At 45.0% G+C, this 16,014-nt stretch overlaps 1 protein-coding gene across 21 annotated transcripts in view; it reads right to left on the bottom strand.

The window, feature by feature from the left end:
* Positions 1-1,501: 1,501 nt before the first annotated feature.
* The window catches only part of ZNF185 (zinc finger protein 185 with LIM domain), a 101,207-nt gene continuing 86,694 nt past the window's right edge, over positions 1,502-16,014 (bottom strand). For 14 of the 21 annotated variants that reach the window (XM_019438215.2, XM_019438222.2, XM_019438216.2 and 11 more), the window contains 7 exons: positions 14,080-14,295; positions 11,131-11,241; positions 9,998-10,078; positions 7,483-7,554; positions 5,760-5,862; positions 4,772-4,870; positions 1,502-3,832 (listed from right to left, as the gene is read on the bottom strand). In XM_019438215.2, the coding sequence (XP_019293760.1) occupies positions 4,772-4,870; positions 5,760-5,862; positions 7,483-7,554; positions 9,998-10,078; positions 11,131-11,241; positions 14,080-14,295 (682 nt within the window). In that variant the 3' untranslated portion in view covers positions 1,502-3,832. The remainder of the gene's footprint in view (positions 3,833-4,771; positions 4,871-5,759; positions 5,863-7,482; positions 7,555-9,997; positions 10,079-11,130; positions 11,242-14,079; positions 14,296-16,014) is intronic. The other 7 variants (XM_019438218.2, XM_019438220.2, XM_019438219.2 and 4 more) reach the window with 2 other exon arrangements.

Genomic DNA, 16,014 nt, shown 5'->3' with positions numbered 1-16,014 from the left:
CTTTTAGGTATTTGTGTCATATACTGTCATCAACAGAGTCCTAGAAATATCTGGTTACGAGCTACTGCTGTAGTCCTTATCCTCTGAAGTAACAAAACCTCTTCTTCCATTCCCAATTGTACTCATGTAGCCAAGATGGTGACTGAGGTTGGGGTGAGAAAGTAGCTCCAGGGACACTAGCTCAATAGCTATTGAACATTGGGTTCCAAGGTCACTGCTCACTAGTAGAAGGATTCCTCTGTCATGTCTTTTATCTTTGGACTTTTGATCACCTTTTTTTATCCCTGGGCTAGATTAAGACATATACAGTAAGAAAATTGTATTTTGGGATATAAAACTCAGAAGTGTGGGTCACTTGATAGGCAGCAGGATAATTCAACAGGATTCTGTAGCACTGACTTTAATGAGAAAGATGCAAGTCTTGACTACTGGTACACTTCTGAAGGAATGGGTTCAGATGGTGTGTGGGCACCTTTGAGAAGGATATTTGAGAGATACATATTTAGAATTATTGTCAACGAAGAGTTTATGGGACCAGGGTTGTTTAGATGGGAAAAGAGTTGATGAGGGAGAACCCAATAAGCATCTTTATTACTTTAGGGGCTGGCATATAGGCAAGGGAGGATATATTACCAGTTAAAAGGAAAAGATTCTAACTCAACTGAACAACGCATTTTCTGAAACTGGACCTGTCCACAGAGTGGGCTTGTATGGGACTGAGCTGATCATTGCAAGTGTACAATAAGGACTAGATGGCCATCTGTATGCAATGGTAATAAAGGGGAGGATGGACCCAAAAGAATAAAATATTCTTTGTTAAGATCTCATCAGTCTAGGGACACCTGGATGGCTCAGTCTGTTAAGCATCTGACTTCGGCTCAGGTCATGGTGTCATGGTTCACAAGTTTGAGCCCCGCATCAGGCTCTGTGCTCTCAGCACAGAGCCCACATTGGATCCTCGGTCTCCCTCTCTGCCCATCTCCCACTTGTGCACTTGCTCTCTCTCTCAAAATAAATAAATAAACTTAAAAAAACAAAAATATCTGACTAGTCTAAAATGCTATGCTTCCTGTGCATGCATGATTTCTAGATTTTGCTATTTTTTGCCTCTTTAGATTTGATACTTCTTGAAGTATTTATTTGCTTTTATAGAGAATGGCTTCAGGTAATATTAGAAAATAAATTACAGGGGTGCCTGGGTGGCTCAGTCGGTTAAGCGGCCAACTTCGGCTCAGGTCATGATCTCGCGGTCCGTGAGTTTGAGCCCCGCGTCGGGCTCTGTGCTGACTGCTCCGAGCCCGGAGCCTGTTTCAGATTCTGTGTCTCCCTCTCTCTCTGACCCTACCCCGTTCATGCTCTGTCTCTCTCTGTCTCAAAAATAAATAAACGTTAAAAAAAAATAAAAATTAAAATTAAAAAAAAATAAAATAAAATAAAAAAAAGAAAATAACACAGCCAATACACCAAGTTATTACACTTAAAAAAAAAGGAAACCTTAACATTGACTACATTGACATATTTAATATCTCAACATTTATTATAATTGAGTACATTAATTTGGGTTAAGCAAATGTGATTAAAAACACTAGACAATTAAAAAGAAGCAAAAGTATAATGCAACCACCTCTCTTAAGTCTGCAGAATTGTGTGCCTTTTTAGACATGAAAGTGTCTGTTTTGAATAGAAATCAATATTGATCTTACAAGCTTTCCATCAATTTCTTACATATTGGTTCTAAAACTCCCTTAAAAGCACAGTGTATCTTAAAGGTGGAGAAGTCAGCCTATCTTGGATCTCTTTATCCTGTACTCGATCAACTAGGCTATACTGACTCAGGGTTGGTACCTCCAACACAAAGGAGCAGCCTTTCTTTCCCTTTTATTCATTCATTTAGCACCTGTCAGTGTCTATCATGTGCCAAATCCCTCGCTGTGGGCTATACCTGGGGAATACCAGCTCATATTTAGTGGTACATGACCTATTGTACCACTTTTCCCCTCCAGAGCAAATCTGATGTACATCTATGCAAATAAATGGAATGTTCCTCTCTGATCATTTGACGGGAAGACAAGTCCACCAGCCAATGTGCGTAGGAGTCAGAAACTGGAGAGAGATGGAGACATTTTCTAATTAAATTAAGGGAACAGACCCTCAGTTTTCATCAGAAAACTTTCAGGTTGTCCTTCCTCTCAAGGACCTTACATAGTGATCCTGGTCCCAAAGGCAGATGAGCTTAGTTGAACCTGAGTAGAGTATCAGCTGACCACATGGATGGGCCTGCAATTTGTTTAGACAGTCAACAGCTTTCTCTGTTCCAAGTACTTGGGACTCCAGTAGTTGCTGATATCCTGGCTAGCTCAGATTGGGTAGCTCACTGTGGCTTTCCCTGGGTTGACAAGCTCTTCTTTGGGAAGGTCTGTGAGTCAAGTCTCTACCCAGCAGAGAAATCTAAGTTTGGAAGAGTATCTCAGTTCAAAATTATTTTCATAGAAAGGGGAGGAGAGGGAAGGAGGGCACTTTGACTTTTGTGGTACTTCATAGGGAGACCTAGGATGCCCAGAGGAGGAACATGATTTTATACTTTCCTCTCTTTGTAAGAGTATGCCTCAGGGAAGACCTATGGAGGGCAATGTTACTTGGTAAAATGAGGTAACCTCCGCACAGACCTTGGCACACGACACTAAATCAATGCTTGGTAATGTGGTTACTGTTACTGAGAACATGGGTTCTGGAGAGAGACAGCAATGGTTCCACACGATGTAGTGACCACCTTCTGAGCCTTGATATTCCCATCTATAAACTGGGGACAAGAATAACCTCTGCATAGGATTAGTATGAGGATTGATGCCATCACTTTGTGATAATGCCTGATAGGTAGTAAGGCCTTGAGAAATGTTAACTGTTTTTCTCCCTTCTTAATCCTTCTGGAGTCTATACAACCTGAAACCTACTTTTGAAGATTTCTGTGTAACTATTGGAATTGAGGGAAAAGGTATTAATCAGCTATCAAGATTCAGAGACAGATGTTCCTTTGGTCAGTGGCCTCTTAAGAATCACACCCCATGGAATGCAATCTTATCTGTGTAGACTTTCAAATGCATGCCCACAAGCTTGCAGGAAAAAAACCTCAATTATAGTGAAAACTGGGAAGGAGAAGATAATTAAAATCTGCTATATAACTCAATGAAAAGCAATTAACTATTTTTAAATGTGTATGGAAAGTTAAATATATAAATGTATGTATATATATGTGTATATATATGTATACATACATACACACATATATATGGCAACTATAACAGACAAGCTAAATATTAGCCTAAGCCAATCCCTAGCATTCAATGTCTGCAATTTACCCACCAGAGATTTACCCATTTGGCCCCTCAGAAGCTTCAGGGGACCTCTTGTTTTCAAGCCCCAAAGATACACTTAGAGCTGTAACCTAGAATGTGGGGTTGCTCTCTGTCCCAAAAGTCAGGACACACTGAAACTCATGCTCCTGCCTATCGTACCAGACCATCTAAACTCATCAGGAAGCCAACCTATCTTAAGAAAGCCAAGATGGAATTCTTGTTGAATCTTTTTTTTTCTTGAGCCTGAAATAAGATCATAGATGTAAAGTGCTTGCTAAGCTATTAAAAGCTACACACACAAGTTATTGTCATCATTAAGATACTCTACTAGATGCAATCAGTTCAACTTGAGAAGGGCAAAAGTCTGAAGAAATCAAATGGGGAGGAGGAAAGTGAGGGAAGAGGAGCTAGCAACTTGGGGCAACTGGGGACAGCCAAACTTGTCCAGGAGTCATCAACTTCTTCTCAGCCTGGAAGAGCTAAAAGAAAATAGTAGTAGCCATTAGATTAGAAATGCACATCCAATCCAATAACCAGTCAGAGGTTCTTGGGGTGGTTGATGTCTCCAGGCATTAGGAAAAATAGTCCAGGTCAAGTGTCTTCTAGAGAGAAGGCAGAACAGGCTTATAGCTGGTGCAGAGCCTGGCAGCTACCCATTTCCATTGTCTTCAAGGTGGATACTCTGCTCTGTGTTTCTAGCTGAGGAGGTGCTAAGGAGAAGGGGCTCCCAGAATTTGGAAAGGCAGTGTCCTATAGGCACCAGGTCCCATGCAGCTCAGACACTGAGTCTGGGTCAGTTCTACTGGCTTTTAGCATGCAAACCTGTCTTCAGGCAGTGTTGGGGATGTGGTCCAGAGGCTACCCAAGCAGCCCTTCCTGGTTGGGCCAGCCCCAGGATGGCACCATCCCCTCCCACATATGCCCATTTATCCTGGCCTTTACCTACTGCTGGTCCCCCACCTGATTCTAGTTTCACTGAGCACCTTGCTTTTTGAGTCCTGATTTTATGCTATATAAGCAATGGTGGAAGTGATCCAATGGTGGAATTTAGAAGAGAGCCTTGGATTTGAATTAGAAGTTCTGGGTTGAGATCCTGATTCTGCCATCCACTAGCTAGTTGTTTCCTTTTTAGGTCTTCATTTGCTTGTTCTCAAATGAGGCTAACAACACAGGCCTGGCCAGCATCCCAGGGAAGCTAGAGAGCTCAGATAAGATGCTGCATGAAAGGTACTTATTGAGAGGAAGATGCTATAACTCCTGCAACTTAGAAGGGTCTGTGGGGAGGGTCTTTATCTGTACCACCTAAAACTTCAAAGCCTCAAGGCTAAGAGAGATAGTAGCATTCTGGTTTGAGACTCAGGAAGAGACCCGGGCACATTTCTTCTCCCAAATAAGTTTCCTGGCTGCTTGGTACCCACCTAGAAGAGCTTCTCATAGCATTTCCCACAGTGGATGGTGTCATGGTGAATGAAGATCTGATCCAGGAGCTCACCCATTGGTTTACTGCAAATCCCACACTGAAAGAGAAAGCAAGCTAGAGGTCAACATGTAAGTGAAGCAACATAAATTAGCGGAGTGTGGAGGGTGCACCTGAGCAGACACTGACTTGATGGCACATCCTGGACTTTGAAGCAGAGAACCAAAGTTGGTAGAAAACAGAGACAAAACTCAAACAAACAAACAAACCCACACAAATTAGCAGGCATGATGATCACATAGTAGTTAGGAGCCCAGGTTTCAGAACTGTGCCTGGATTTGAGCCCTAAATCCACTGTTTATTAGCGGGGTGATCTTGGGCAAGTTACTGAGGTTCTCTGAGACTCTATTTCCTGATATATAAAGTGGGCACACTGGCAGGTTATCATAAGGGTATGGTGAGGTAGCCCATAAAGGACACTGAACCTGGGGTCATATGTAAAATAAGCCATTGCTGTTGTAGGAGGGCTGAAGGACTTTAATTGTGATACTTAAGGTCCAAAGGAAGGTGATATGAAAACCTAATGAAAGGGAAGGCTATTACAACAGTGTAGCTCTGCTGTCCTCAGGACTCTCACACCTGCCACTCTAGTGGATATCTGAAGGACAAAAGTGGCCAGTCATCTACAGCGGACCTTCCTGCAGACAGTCTTGAATAAGAGGGGTCATGAGTTCCTAGGTGTCTAGGTCTCCAACCATCTCCACAGCTGCCCTGGGCTGATCAGGCATTCTGGCTTCCAGTTTGCAAAAGATGCTGAGCACCGTGGAAATGACTGCTGGCATCCTCAACTCCCTCCACTCGTTCAGTTCCCACTTCTCCCAAGCCTCTGGCATGGAGCACAATCACACAGAGATCAAGCCTTCTTTCTAGTCTTTGATCCACGAGGCTCCCTAAGTCTGGACGATGTTAGCACCACCCTTCTTCCTTACCTTAAAGCAATAATCATGGCAGCAGATGCCAAGATGCTCTAGGGTAATCTTTGGACAGTCTCTGATCTCCTGGTTGCAGTAAGTACAGATCCCTCCAGTTGTTCTGTGAGATGAAAAACAAGAACCTGGCAATCAGGCTGGCATGCAGGCTACTGATGTGATGCAGCCAGACCCTCTGATTTGACACAAACAGCCCTATGTGCCTGTATTCTCAGCCTGCCATCTTTTTCTGCAGTGTGCAATTGGTTACATATCCCTTGGCTGGGCCTCAGTTTACTATAGACCTTCATGATATTTCCAGAAATTGGTCATGTATCTTCACCTTACTCACAATCATATGTGTGGACCCCTTGGTTTGATTCTTATTCCAGGCAGCTTACCTCTCCCTGACCCCTTGCCTGGCATGCTGGGGGCACTACTCTCCTCTAGAACAGGAAGACCCATGCCTTCTTCTATAGGACATGTGCCCTTGTCTTCCCTACCTGGCCCCCTGTCTTCATGATGCTTCCCTTCATGCCTGGGGCCACTAAGCCCTGCCTCTCAGACCCTACACTCTTGGACCCACCCTGCCCCATGATACTCCAATGACCATCCCAAAGACAGTCTGGCTGTAGATTCTGATGGGACATCATGTTTGAGTTCTAGATACTGACTTCTAGGTTGAGTATCTTCCCACTTTGAGGGTCCCTGCTTTTGTTTCTGAGAGTCACCACTGCTTTTCCTCCTCAGAGGGAATCTGCCCAAAATGCCTGCCCACCATGATTCTTCAGGCATAAATTGGGAGTGCTTTCTTTCAGAGATTTGGGTATGCTTCTGACAGAAGCCAGAGGTGTTGCTACCAACCTGGAGCCACACAGGATCCTCCTTTCAAGGGCCCAGAATTACCACGATCATCTCAGGTTTGGTCCCTCCATCATGTAGGGCTCAGTCTCTTAACAGTGTTGCTAAAGACTCCTGCCTTAATCAAAATCCTGTTCCCCGCCCCCCATGTATTTTACCATCACCAGTTTCAGCTCACAGTTAGTCAGATAACACAGTAGAAATACCCCTGACCTGGGAGTAGTCATGGACCTGGGATTTAGTCCTGGCTCTGCCACTAACTCACTGTGTAACATAAGGTACATTATTTATTCTTTTCAGGCTTGTTCCCTTCACTGTGACCTGAGTGAACTGCATCTCTAAGACTCCTTTCTCTTTTACTTCAAGAATTTAGAAATAGGACTTTTTTATCATTAAGACCATCCTGTGGCCACTGTCATCTAGTGACAGCTTTAAAAACTGCTGAATGAAGCAATGTCTGCACCTTCATTCAATTCACATGAATGGCTCTCTCTGGCTTCTTGATGATAGCAACCCATTTTTCCTCACTTTCCACCTATTGCTGTCTTTTGTAGTTTAGTTTTTTTTCTTTCTGGTCATATTTACAGGTTAATTAAGTGATCATTTAGGTTCTAATTCCAAGGGCCTCTCCTGCTAACATGAGCTCCCTGGGCTTTCAGACATCATAATTTCCCTTCTCAGTAGCCTTTTGAGTTTGCCCTCTTTGTCTTAGCTGGGTCCAAAGGCTTTAGTTGCCACAAGTGTGACACCCCAAGGACAGATCTGCAAGTGGATCAGAAGCAGCCAAATGGAAGACAAAAGCAAATAGACTTAGTGTGGAAATGTCTCTCAGCTGTTTCTTCTCTGTAGACCTGAGAGCTCCCTGGAAAGATAGTAGACTTACCTCTCAGAGTACAGAGAGCTGTCACATGCAGGTTTCTTCTCCACATCACACGAGTCTTCAATGCTTCTAATGCTGCAGAGAGTGTGATGGGGAAGAAGAGGGCAGAAGATGGGAACCAGATGACTACCACAGTCATGAGCGGAAATGCTTTTATAATATTTTTAATCCTGTGGCCACAAGCTGAGACATGGTTCTGCATGGCCAGCCATCATCTTATGCTGAAGGGCAGTGGAAGCTTTGAAATTGGTGCCAGGGAGGCATAATTCTCTTGGAGAAGGGCTCTTGCATGGGGGCAAAGAATACCTGCCATGCTGAGGAAGATGACAAGGGCAGTGGCCATGCTTCTTAAGGCTGTGTATTCCAGGAGGCACCCTCCCAGATTCACTGACCAGTAGGAAAAGATCATGGCTCTTCTCCCCACATATGCGTCTGGGTTATAATGTGAGTCACTAAGAGCCCACTCACAGCAGAAATCAGACGTTAGGAATGGGAGCAAATAAAAGAAGGAAAGATTCTGACATATTACCTGTGTTTGAGTTACAGGGGGAATTGGGGTGAAGTTTTTTTTTTTTTCCGTTTCGCATCTTTATTTTCAATATGACTTTTGATAATAAACACAAATGATTAAAAAAAACCCTATTGTCAGGAAAGTGTGACCAGCTACAAGCCATGGGATACACTTTAGTGAAGCTGCCATTCTCACAGGAGCCATGTGGTGGCCATGAGAGGTAGCCAGAAAAACTGCTGTTCAGAGGTTAAGTGATTTGCCTAAGGTCATGCTTGGAGTAAGGAGTGAGCTAGAATTTCAGTCCAGGTTCTGTTTTGTGTGTGTGTGTGTGTGTGGTTTTTTTTTCTCAGCATTAAGCTTATCTCTAAGCTTCCTGGAAGGTAAAGGAAAAGGGGGAAACACAATACACGACACAATCCTCCAATAGAGAAACTCTGCTTTTTTCATAAGACATAACATTTTAACTGAATGTAAACTTCAATTTTAAAATAAATTTAGATGGGGTGCCTAGATGGCTCAATCGGTTAAGCGTCTGACTTCGGCTCAGGTCATGATCTCACAACTCGTGAGTTTGAGCCTCGTGTTGGGCTCTGTGCTGACTGCTCTGAGCCTGGAGCCTGCTTCAGAGTCTGTGTCTCCTTCTTTCTCTTTGCCCCTCCCCTGCTCATTCTCTCTCTCTCTCTCTCTCTCTCTCTCTCTCTCTCTCTCTCAAAAATAAACATTAAAATTTTTTCAAATAAATGTAGTTGTCATATGGTAAGAATTAAAGTTTACAGAGGAGTGGGAATGACAGAAGAAAACCCAGGAGACAAGAGTTCAGTCAAGTAACACTCCTAGAGGCAAATGCTGGATGGCAGGGACAGCTCCCTCGGGGGTGCTGGGGTTTTTGCATATATTATTTCTAATCTCAAAACCTCCCTAAAACAAAGCTATAGAGTCAGAAAACAGATCAGTGGTGGCCAGGGGCTGTGGCTGGTGGTGTGGGAGGCTGCTAATGGTTATGTGGTTTCCTTTTGGGGTGATGAAAATTGGATTGTATTGTGGTGATGGCTGCACACATGATGAATGTACTAAACGCCCCTGAATTGCACACTTTAAAGAGGGAAGTTTATGACACGTGAATTATATCTCAATAAAGTTATTGACAAAAACCACCCTTAGGAGTTACAGGTGAAGAAACTGAGGCTCAGAAAGGTTGAGAATCTTGTGAAAAATGACCCAACCAATGGGGGCCAAGCTAGGGCTTGAACTTGACGTCCATGTCCATTATCCCACAACACCCATGAAAGCTGGTCCAGAATCCCCAGAGGCCCAATCATGAAATAAGGCCAGGGAGCTCCTCTCTGTAACTAAAATCCTCATCCTAGGCATGAGATGATGTGCCATAAAAAAATATTCCTGGGAGAATGGTATGTCAGTGTAGATTACTTTTTAACTGAGGTGGCATGAAGGTATCCTTCCATGTGGCATCAGGAAACAAGCAGATAAAGAGATGATGAGTGAAAAGTTAAGTATATATCAGGAACTGTAGTCAAATGTGTGCTCAAATGTGTGCAATTAATGGCCATACAGTGGCCATACAGCAATTAAATGTGAGGAACCCTAGCATGCTGGAAAGGGCATGGGAGCTTAAGAGATGGTAGAGATGGGATTAACTAGATAAAAGAGATTGGAACAGGATGGAATTAACTAGATAAAAAGTCCTTAAGGGCTTTGCCAGCTCTGTAAAGAGGAATGCTCTTAGAATTTCACTAAAGAAAGCTTGTGGTCTACCAAGAAAAAAAGTTAGGCAGAAGGGCATGGCACTGGAAGTAGGATGTAGGATGAATTAACAATAAAGGGGAACACAAAGGTACCAACTTAGGTAGAACAGCTTGAAATCATGTCTGTGGGCAATTATATCATTCATCCATTCAATAAATGATTACACAGAAACAATTCTGGGGCAAGCCCTGGATGAGGTATGGGGGATTCAGGATCATGGAAGGATCTGAGACTTGCTCTTACCTGTCATAGCATGAAGACACTGGCTTCCCAGAGGATACCTCACTAGCATTCATGTATTCCTTCATGAAGAGAATCCCTTTGCTGTAAAAGAAGCACAGTGAAACAGAAAGAGGTATACTGAAAGATTCCAGGGCACTGGGTCTTGCCCAAAGGAGGGTCCCAAGGCTGGGAGGAAGTGAAGGAGCTTATGGTAAGCCCTGGAGGTAGAGGCACTGATGGGCTCTAACTGCCACCAGGCAAGGAAAATGGCAAACAAGAGCTGCTGCACTGGTGAGTGTACTATTGACTGGGCTGAAATTGGAGGCTGTGGGCTCAGGTTGCTGTGTACAAATGTGAGAGCCCTAGAAAAAGGCTCCCTGCAATCAATGTCAACATGCTTTCCTTCATGAAGATCTCTATACTATGGGAGGCTTGTCCCCCACCTCCCCAGACTGCAGTAAAGTGAACTTCCTATCTTCCTCTCTGACTGCATTTTCTTCCCCTTTTTCCCTGGCTCAGGATAGTTTCCAAACTGCAGCCGTAGACTGTTGGTCCTCGCCACTCTGTGTGAATCTCTAGCAACAATAAAATCTCTCCCTTCTCAATCCTAGATAGGCCTGTGGCAAAACTGGAAGTCAGCTTCATGTTTGGCTTACCATGGCCCTGAATTTGACCTTTATCAAGCTGGCTTGATGTTATCAGAGAGTGCTCTGATCTCCTTGCCCTCCCCATACACACACCTCACTCAGCCTTCCTGCAATAGCTAATACTGCAGGCGAGGCCAGGAGTGTAGGTGAAGCAGTAAATAATGTGAGAGAGACAGACATAGGCTCTGGCCTCAGTGGGCTTTCTCTGGCCTTACCACATGTTTCTCAAGAGATATTATTAGCAAGGTCCTACAGATGGCAGAACACCAGGAATTGACATTGGGATAGGGGGAAGGGGATACGATGAGACTCTGTCCAGGCTTACAAACAGGACTTTAAATTGGGGAGATCTGGACTACACTATGTGGTCCCTTAACCAATGGGATTCTGGGAATTGGGGGTGGCACTAGAGCTAATATTAGGGAAGTGACATGGGGCAAAAACCAAGTCATTTAGCTCTTGGGGGGATATAGCCCAGAGAACACCTCCCAGGTTGTCTCTTATTACCTGGTTGAAATGGAGTCCAATTCACTTGGGGAGGCTGGGATGTAAACATGAGGCTGCTCAGTAGAAGGAGTAGTGGTAACAGTGACCATACAGCTTGAGGGGTTTTTCACCCTGAAGGAAGTAAATGGAGGGGGGAGTTTGTCAACACTGAGAGCTGACATCTGCCAAGGTCAAATAGGGTTTGGGGGCCTACTCCTGAGACTGCCACTTGAAGGAGTTAAAAAATATGCCAATGTTTTTAAAACAACCCACACAAATCACGGAGCTTATACAAGTTATACAAGTCTCCTGAGATCAGTGGGTAGAAACACTTACTTTATAGATAAGAAAATCCAGGTTAAGTGACCCAGGTAACACTGAGTCAGTGGCAAGACCTTAATCTTACAGATCCTCCCAGAACTCCCCAGTACAGCCAAAGGCCTTGGCCTGTGACTCACTTGATTTGAGCAGAGCCATTGAGCTGACAGGGACTTGACAGAACAACTCAACTCACCTCCTCACTGGATGGGACAGCCCCTTCCTAGGATCAGCTCTATCCCCCATCCTCCAGAGAACTCTCTGGAGAATAGAAGGCCAAGGGAGAGAGGGACAAATGAATTTAGGCATCACCAAAGAAGAGACTTGGATGTACCTCATTCTGGAAGGCATTTGCCACAAGCAGAGGCAAGAAACTGACACATATGATGGTTTTTCTGAATCTCCACCATTTGACTGTACACACAGTCCTTGGCCTAGAATCTGACCTCCTAGCTGGCTTGCAAGGTTTTTCTCTGGCCAGGCCCTTACTTACTTTCACTCTGCCTATTCCTGGGTCACCAGTCCCATACCCAAAGCTGCCATAGCTGCTTGCTGCCGTCTAAGGCACTCTGTTGGGCACCACCACTGCCCCCCCCCAAAACTTGTGCCATCCCCTTTACATCTACCCACTCTCCAGCGGCCTTGGGACAGCTCTATAGGCATACATTGTCTTGGGATGAATTTGGCTTCTCTCCAACATGTTGCTGCTCAGATCAAGTTCTGGATGTGGCCGTCTCAACCTGACCCGGGTTCTGGGGTATCACTCCCTTGTTACAGAATCCAGTGTTCAAGACCTCAACTAGTTTAACAGTGGGCAGGGGTGAGAACAATCATAATCTTGTACTGCCTAGCTCCCCAGCCTCATCTTCTCAAACTATTTCATATACACACACACACACACACACACACACACACCTGAATCTCTAGCCACACTAACTGCCCTAATACCTTTGCACATAACACCACCTTCTCCTTTCAGAAACCCTTCTGGAGTACTTGTTCTATCACCTCAGAGAAGTACCTTGCTTTGGGCATAGTACCCTGCTTTTATGTACCCAGTGATCCTATGCCTATTCCTATGTCACCCTATGATATAGGAATGAACCATGGAAACTAGAGGAGGTGGGCTGACTGGGAAGGGAGGCCCCATGGGAAAGACAGATGGGGGATAAAATACAGAGCCAGAGTATGAGGAGAAACTGAATGCATGAGGAAAGAACAACTAGCAAGTGTCCGGCATTCTGTGGTCCATACTTAGCACAATAACTGAAGGGACAATAGAGCTGAAGGGGCAAGGTAAAAAAAATTCCGTGGGGATCCTTCTAGGACTGCAATGTGAGCAATTGAAGACCCCCACCAGGAAGGCTCTTATTCCTGGTCAGGTAACATCCCACCTCCCTCCCATAGCCTCCTCCTCCTAATCTAAGATCCAGCCCTGGCCCTGCCCACCTGGTCTCCTTTCTCCCTCCTCACTTCACTTCTTAGCCTCCATCCACAGAACCCTTCATTTATTCTCTTCTTCTCAGCTCCCTCTCCCATTGTGGTCTCTGTACATGCTGCCCGTGTTGTGTCTTTCCAGGTTGTTTTCCAGTCTGGCTCTTCCTTGTGCTTCAGGCCTCAACTTAATTGTATCCTTCTTAGCAGAAAAGCTTTCCCCAACAATCTGAGCTACAACACTCCTTGTTCCAGCCTCTCTCATCAGAGGACCCAGTTTCCTTCTTTTCTGGGCTTATCACAAATGGAGAAGCACAAATAGAGCACAGCCATTAGCATCATAGGCTCTGGACTCTGACTGTCTGGGTTCTGATCCCTGTTAGACCACTGCCTGGCCAAATGACTGTTGGCAAGCTATTTAACCTCCCTCTGCTTTAGTTTCTGCTCTGTAGATCTGAGATAATAGCACCTCCCCTATAGGGTTGGTGTGAGAATGAGACAAGTACACATAAGGCACAAGAACAGTGCCTGCACATTTTCAGTACACAGCAGACACTAATGGTTGTCATTATGGTATTGTTGCTATAGTGTTTATTCATTGGTACACCATGCAGTCCCTGAGGGTAAGTGCTCAGGGGCCTGGCCTTCTTGCTCAATGTGGGTGATACCTACAACTGGTTCATAGAAGGTACTTATATTTTGTCTCTAGGCCCATGGCTCTTGCTTACTTCCAAACTCATGGTTGCTTTGGGGAAAGATCTCCAGAGAGCAAAGAGAGCACCCAAATGTTGCCATGCAAGGCCACCCTTGTAGGGGTGGCAGTGGAAGAGTTCATCCAACATCCTTTATCTCTGATAGGAGCTCCTGTTCACACCAGGGTACACCTTCCTCAGAGATCTTCCATCTCCATTAATGGCAAAGGCATTCCACATCCCTCTCCTGACCCAGGTCTTCATGCTCCGGATGGCTGCCAGAAAACATGGTACTCTGTTCACCTTCTCTGTTCCAGGATTGGTCTAAAAGATTTGATGCTATGGCTTCAAACTGAAGTCGATGAGGACCTACCCCTGGGCACTCATTGCTGGTCACCTTTCCACTGCTTCCTGGCCACTTATATCTGCAGAGAGGATTGCCTAACATGTTAGGGTTTGTTCTGGATGGTGGCTCATGAAAAGAAACCTGGGCTGTAGTAGGAGCCCAGCACAGTGTAACGCTTACCTGCTGGTGTGGCTTCCCAGTTCTACAAGCTCCTCTGGTCTTCTGGGGCTGCTCTGCTGCTCTGGGGTTCTGGGGGCTGCAGACTGCTGGGAGGGTGCAGCTGGGTCCCCGTGGCCACCTCTCAGGACTGCAGGCCTCTCCTGCCATGTCTCTCCCACTTCGGCAGCCACATTCTTGTCTTCAGAATCAGCCAAGGTGCTGAGGAACAGTGAACACCTTTACGGAATGAGTCTTTGGGACCAGTCCTTCTTCACCCACTGCATGCTGATGTCACCTACTGTGGCCATAATGGGCTCCTCTCCCAGAGGGTGGGGAAGAGAGGAGCCCAGTACGGCCCCCACCCCAGGGAGAGTCTGTCTCCCCTTTGGGGGTAACCCAGCACTACTGCTCCCTTCCTACTGACAAAGACAGTCTCCAAGAACACATGATTACTTCAATGAGGTTTTAAAAGACAGTCTTCTTCTAGTTGGAAACAGTTGCATTCCTGTCCCCTCCTTCCATTGGCATTTTTTTTTTTGCAAGGCTTCCCTGTCCCAGTCCATCTGTCCTGTCTAAAAAGCCTCAAGCCATCTGGTCTCCTCCCCAAGCAGTAGTGTTCAGACGACTTATGAACACAGCCAGTCCTGCCAGTGCCCAGCTGTCTGGGAAGGAGCATCTCCCCTAGGCTCCCCTGGCAGGCTGGGTGAAGGTGACAAAAGGGAAACAGACCATAATGCTCACTGGGTTTTCAAAGGGGCTAATGACCCCAAAATTGGTCACCAATACCCAAAGACTCTGGGCCAGGCCAGAAATATGTGCCTTGGCCCATTTGTGATCCTCAAGCGCCATCTGGTGGCTGCTATGGGCAAGACTGCAGCATAAGCCCTGCCCAGTACATCCATTTTCCTTATAGATGGTCACATTTCCCAGCAGGCACCGCGGTCAGAACGCTTGGCTGCAGGAAATGGTGGTGCTCGCGGTGCGCACACACTGAAATGCGTAGGAGCCTGGCGCACACACAGGCAGGTGCATACGTATGTTGTGGCAGCCTTATTTTCACAGCTAGGAGTATGTGTCTTCTTTATTGCTAAGTAGTCCTAGCTATTATTACGAGGTAATAGTATTTTCATCCTCTTTTTACGATGAACAATCTGGGGTAAGGGTCCCTTTGCAGGTCATAAATGGCAGTCAGAATGGAACTTCAGCCTCCCTCCCTGGGAGATGAAAGTGGAATGGAAGCAGAAGCAAGAGCTCATCACTTAAATGTCCGAGATAAGAGATAAGTATACAAACAAAAAGTTTGAAAAACCTCAGTTTCTTCCCCACAACAGCCAAACATTATGAAAGAGCTGTCTACACTTACTCTTGTGACTTCTTGACTCATTTTTCCTTGTCAACTCTCCACTGAAGCTACTATTGCTTCCCAATATCCCAAATTATCTGTGCCTAGTACCAATATCTGGTCCTTTAGCCCTTGCCCCCACTGGGGACTCTCCAGAATCTCAGGGACCCCAAAAGCAATCATCTGAAGCTGAAAAACTTAATTTGAAATGCTCTGGATATTTTATCCAGGTAGATGAGCCTTGGAGACACCCCAAGGGCTGTTTCTCTTGCTCCCTCACTCCTCGCTTAGATACAGTCTCCATAAGATTACTATCCAGGCAAAAAAAAAAAAAAAAATTCTTAAAACCCTCCTCTACAAATAGTAGTAGGAACCTTTAGTCTTCATGTGGAACAGGTAACCTCAATTTACCCATCCACCAGAAACACAATTCTCATAAAAAATAAAGTGGGGCAAAGACAAGAGCTAACTCATAAAACCAGTGAATTTCTGTGTGTGTTTATACTTACTCATGGCTGAAAATTTAGAATTAAAGCCATGAGATCTCTGCTTGTGTTTGTCTATATGTTTATGTATATATGTTTGTGTATATATGTATGTTATATATGTATAAT

The sequence above is a fragment of the Panthera pardus genome, unplaced genomic scaffold (genome assembly GCF_024362965.1).
Source record: "Panthera pardus isolate Hobbes unplaced genomic scaffold, ASM2436296v1 HiC_scaffold_27, whole genome shotgun sequence".
Classification (NCBI taxonomy): domain Eukaryota; kingdom Metazoa; phylum Chordata; class Mammalia; order Carnivora; family Felidae; genus Panthera; species Panthera pardus.
The sequence above is the reverse complement of the archived record's forward strand: the minus strand, read 5'-3'. Positions and strand labels throughout refer to the sequence as shown.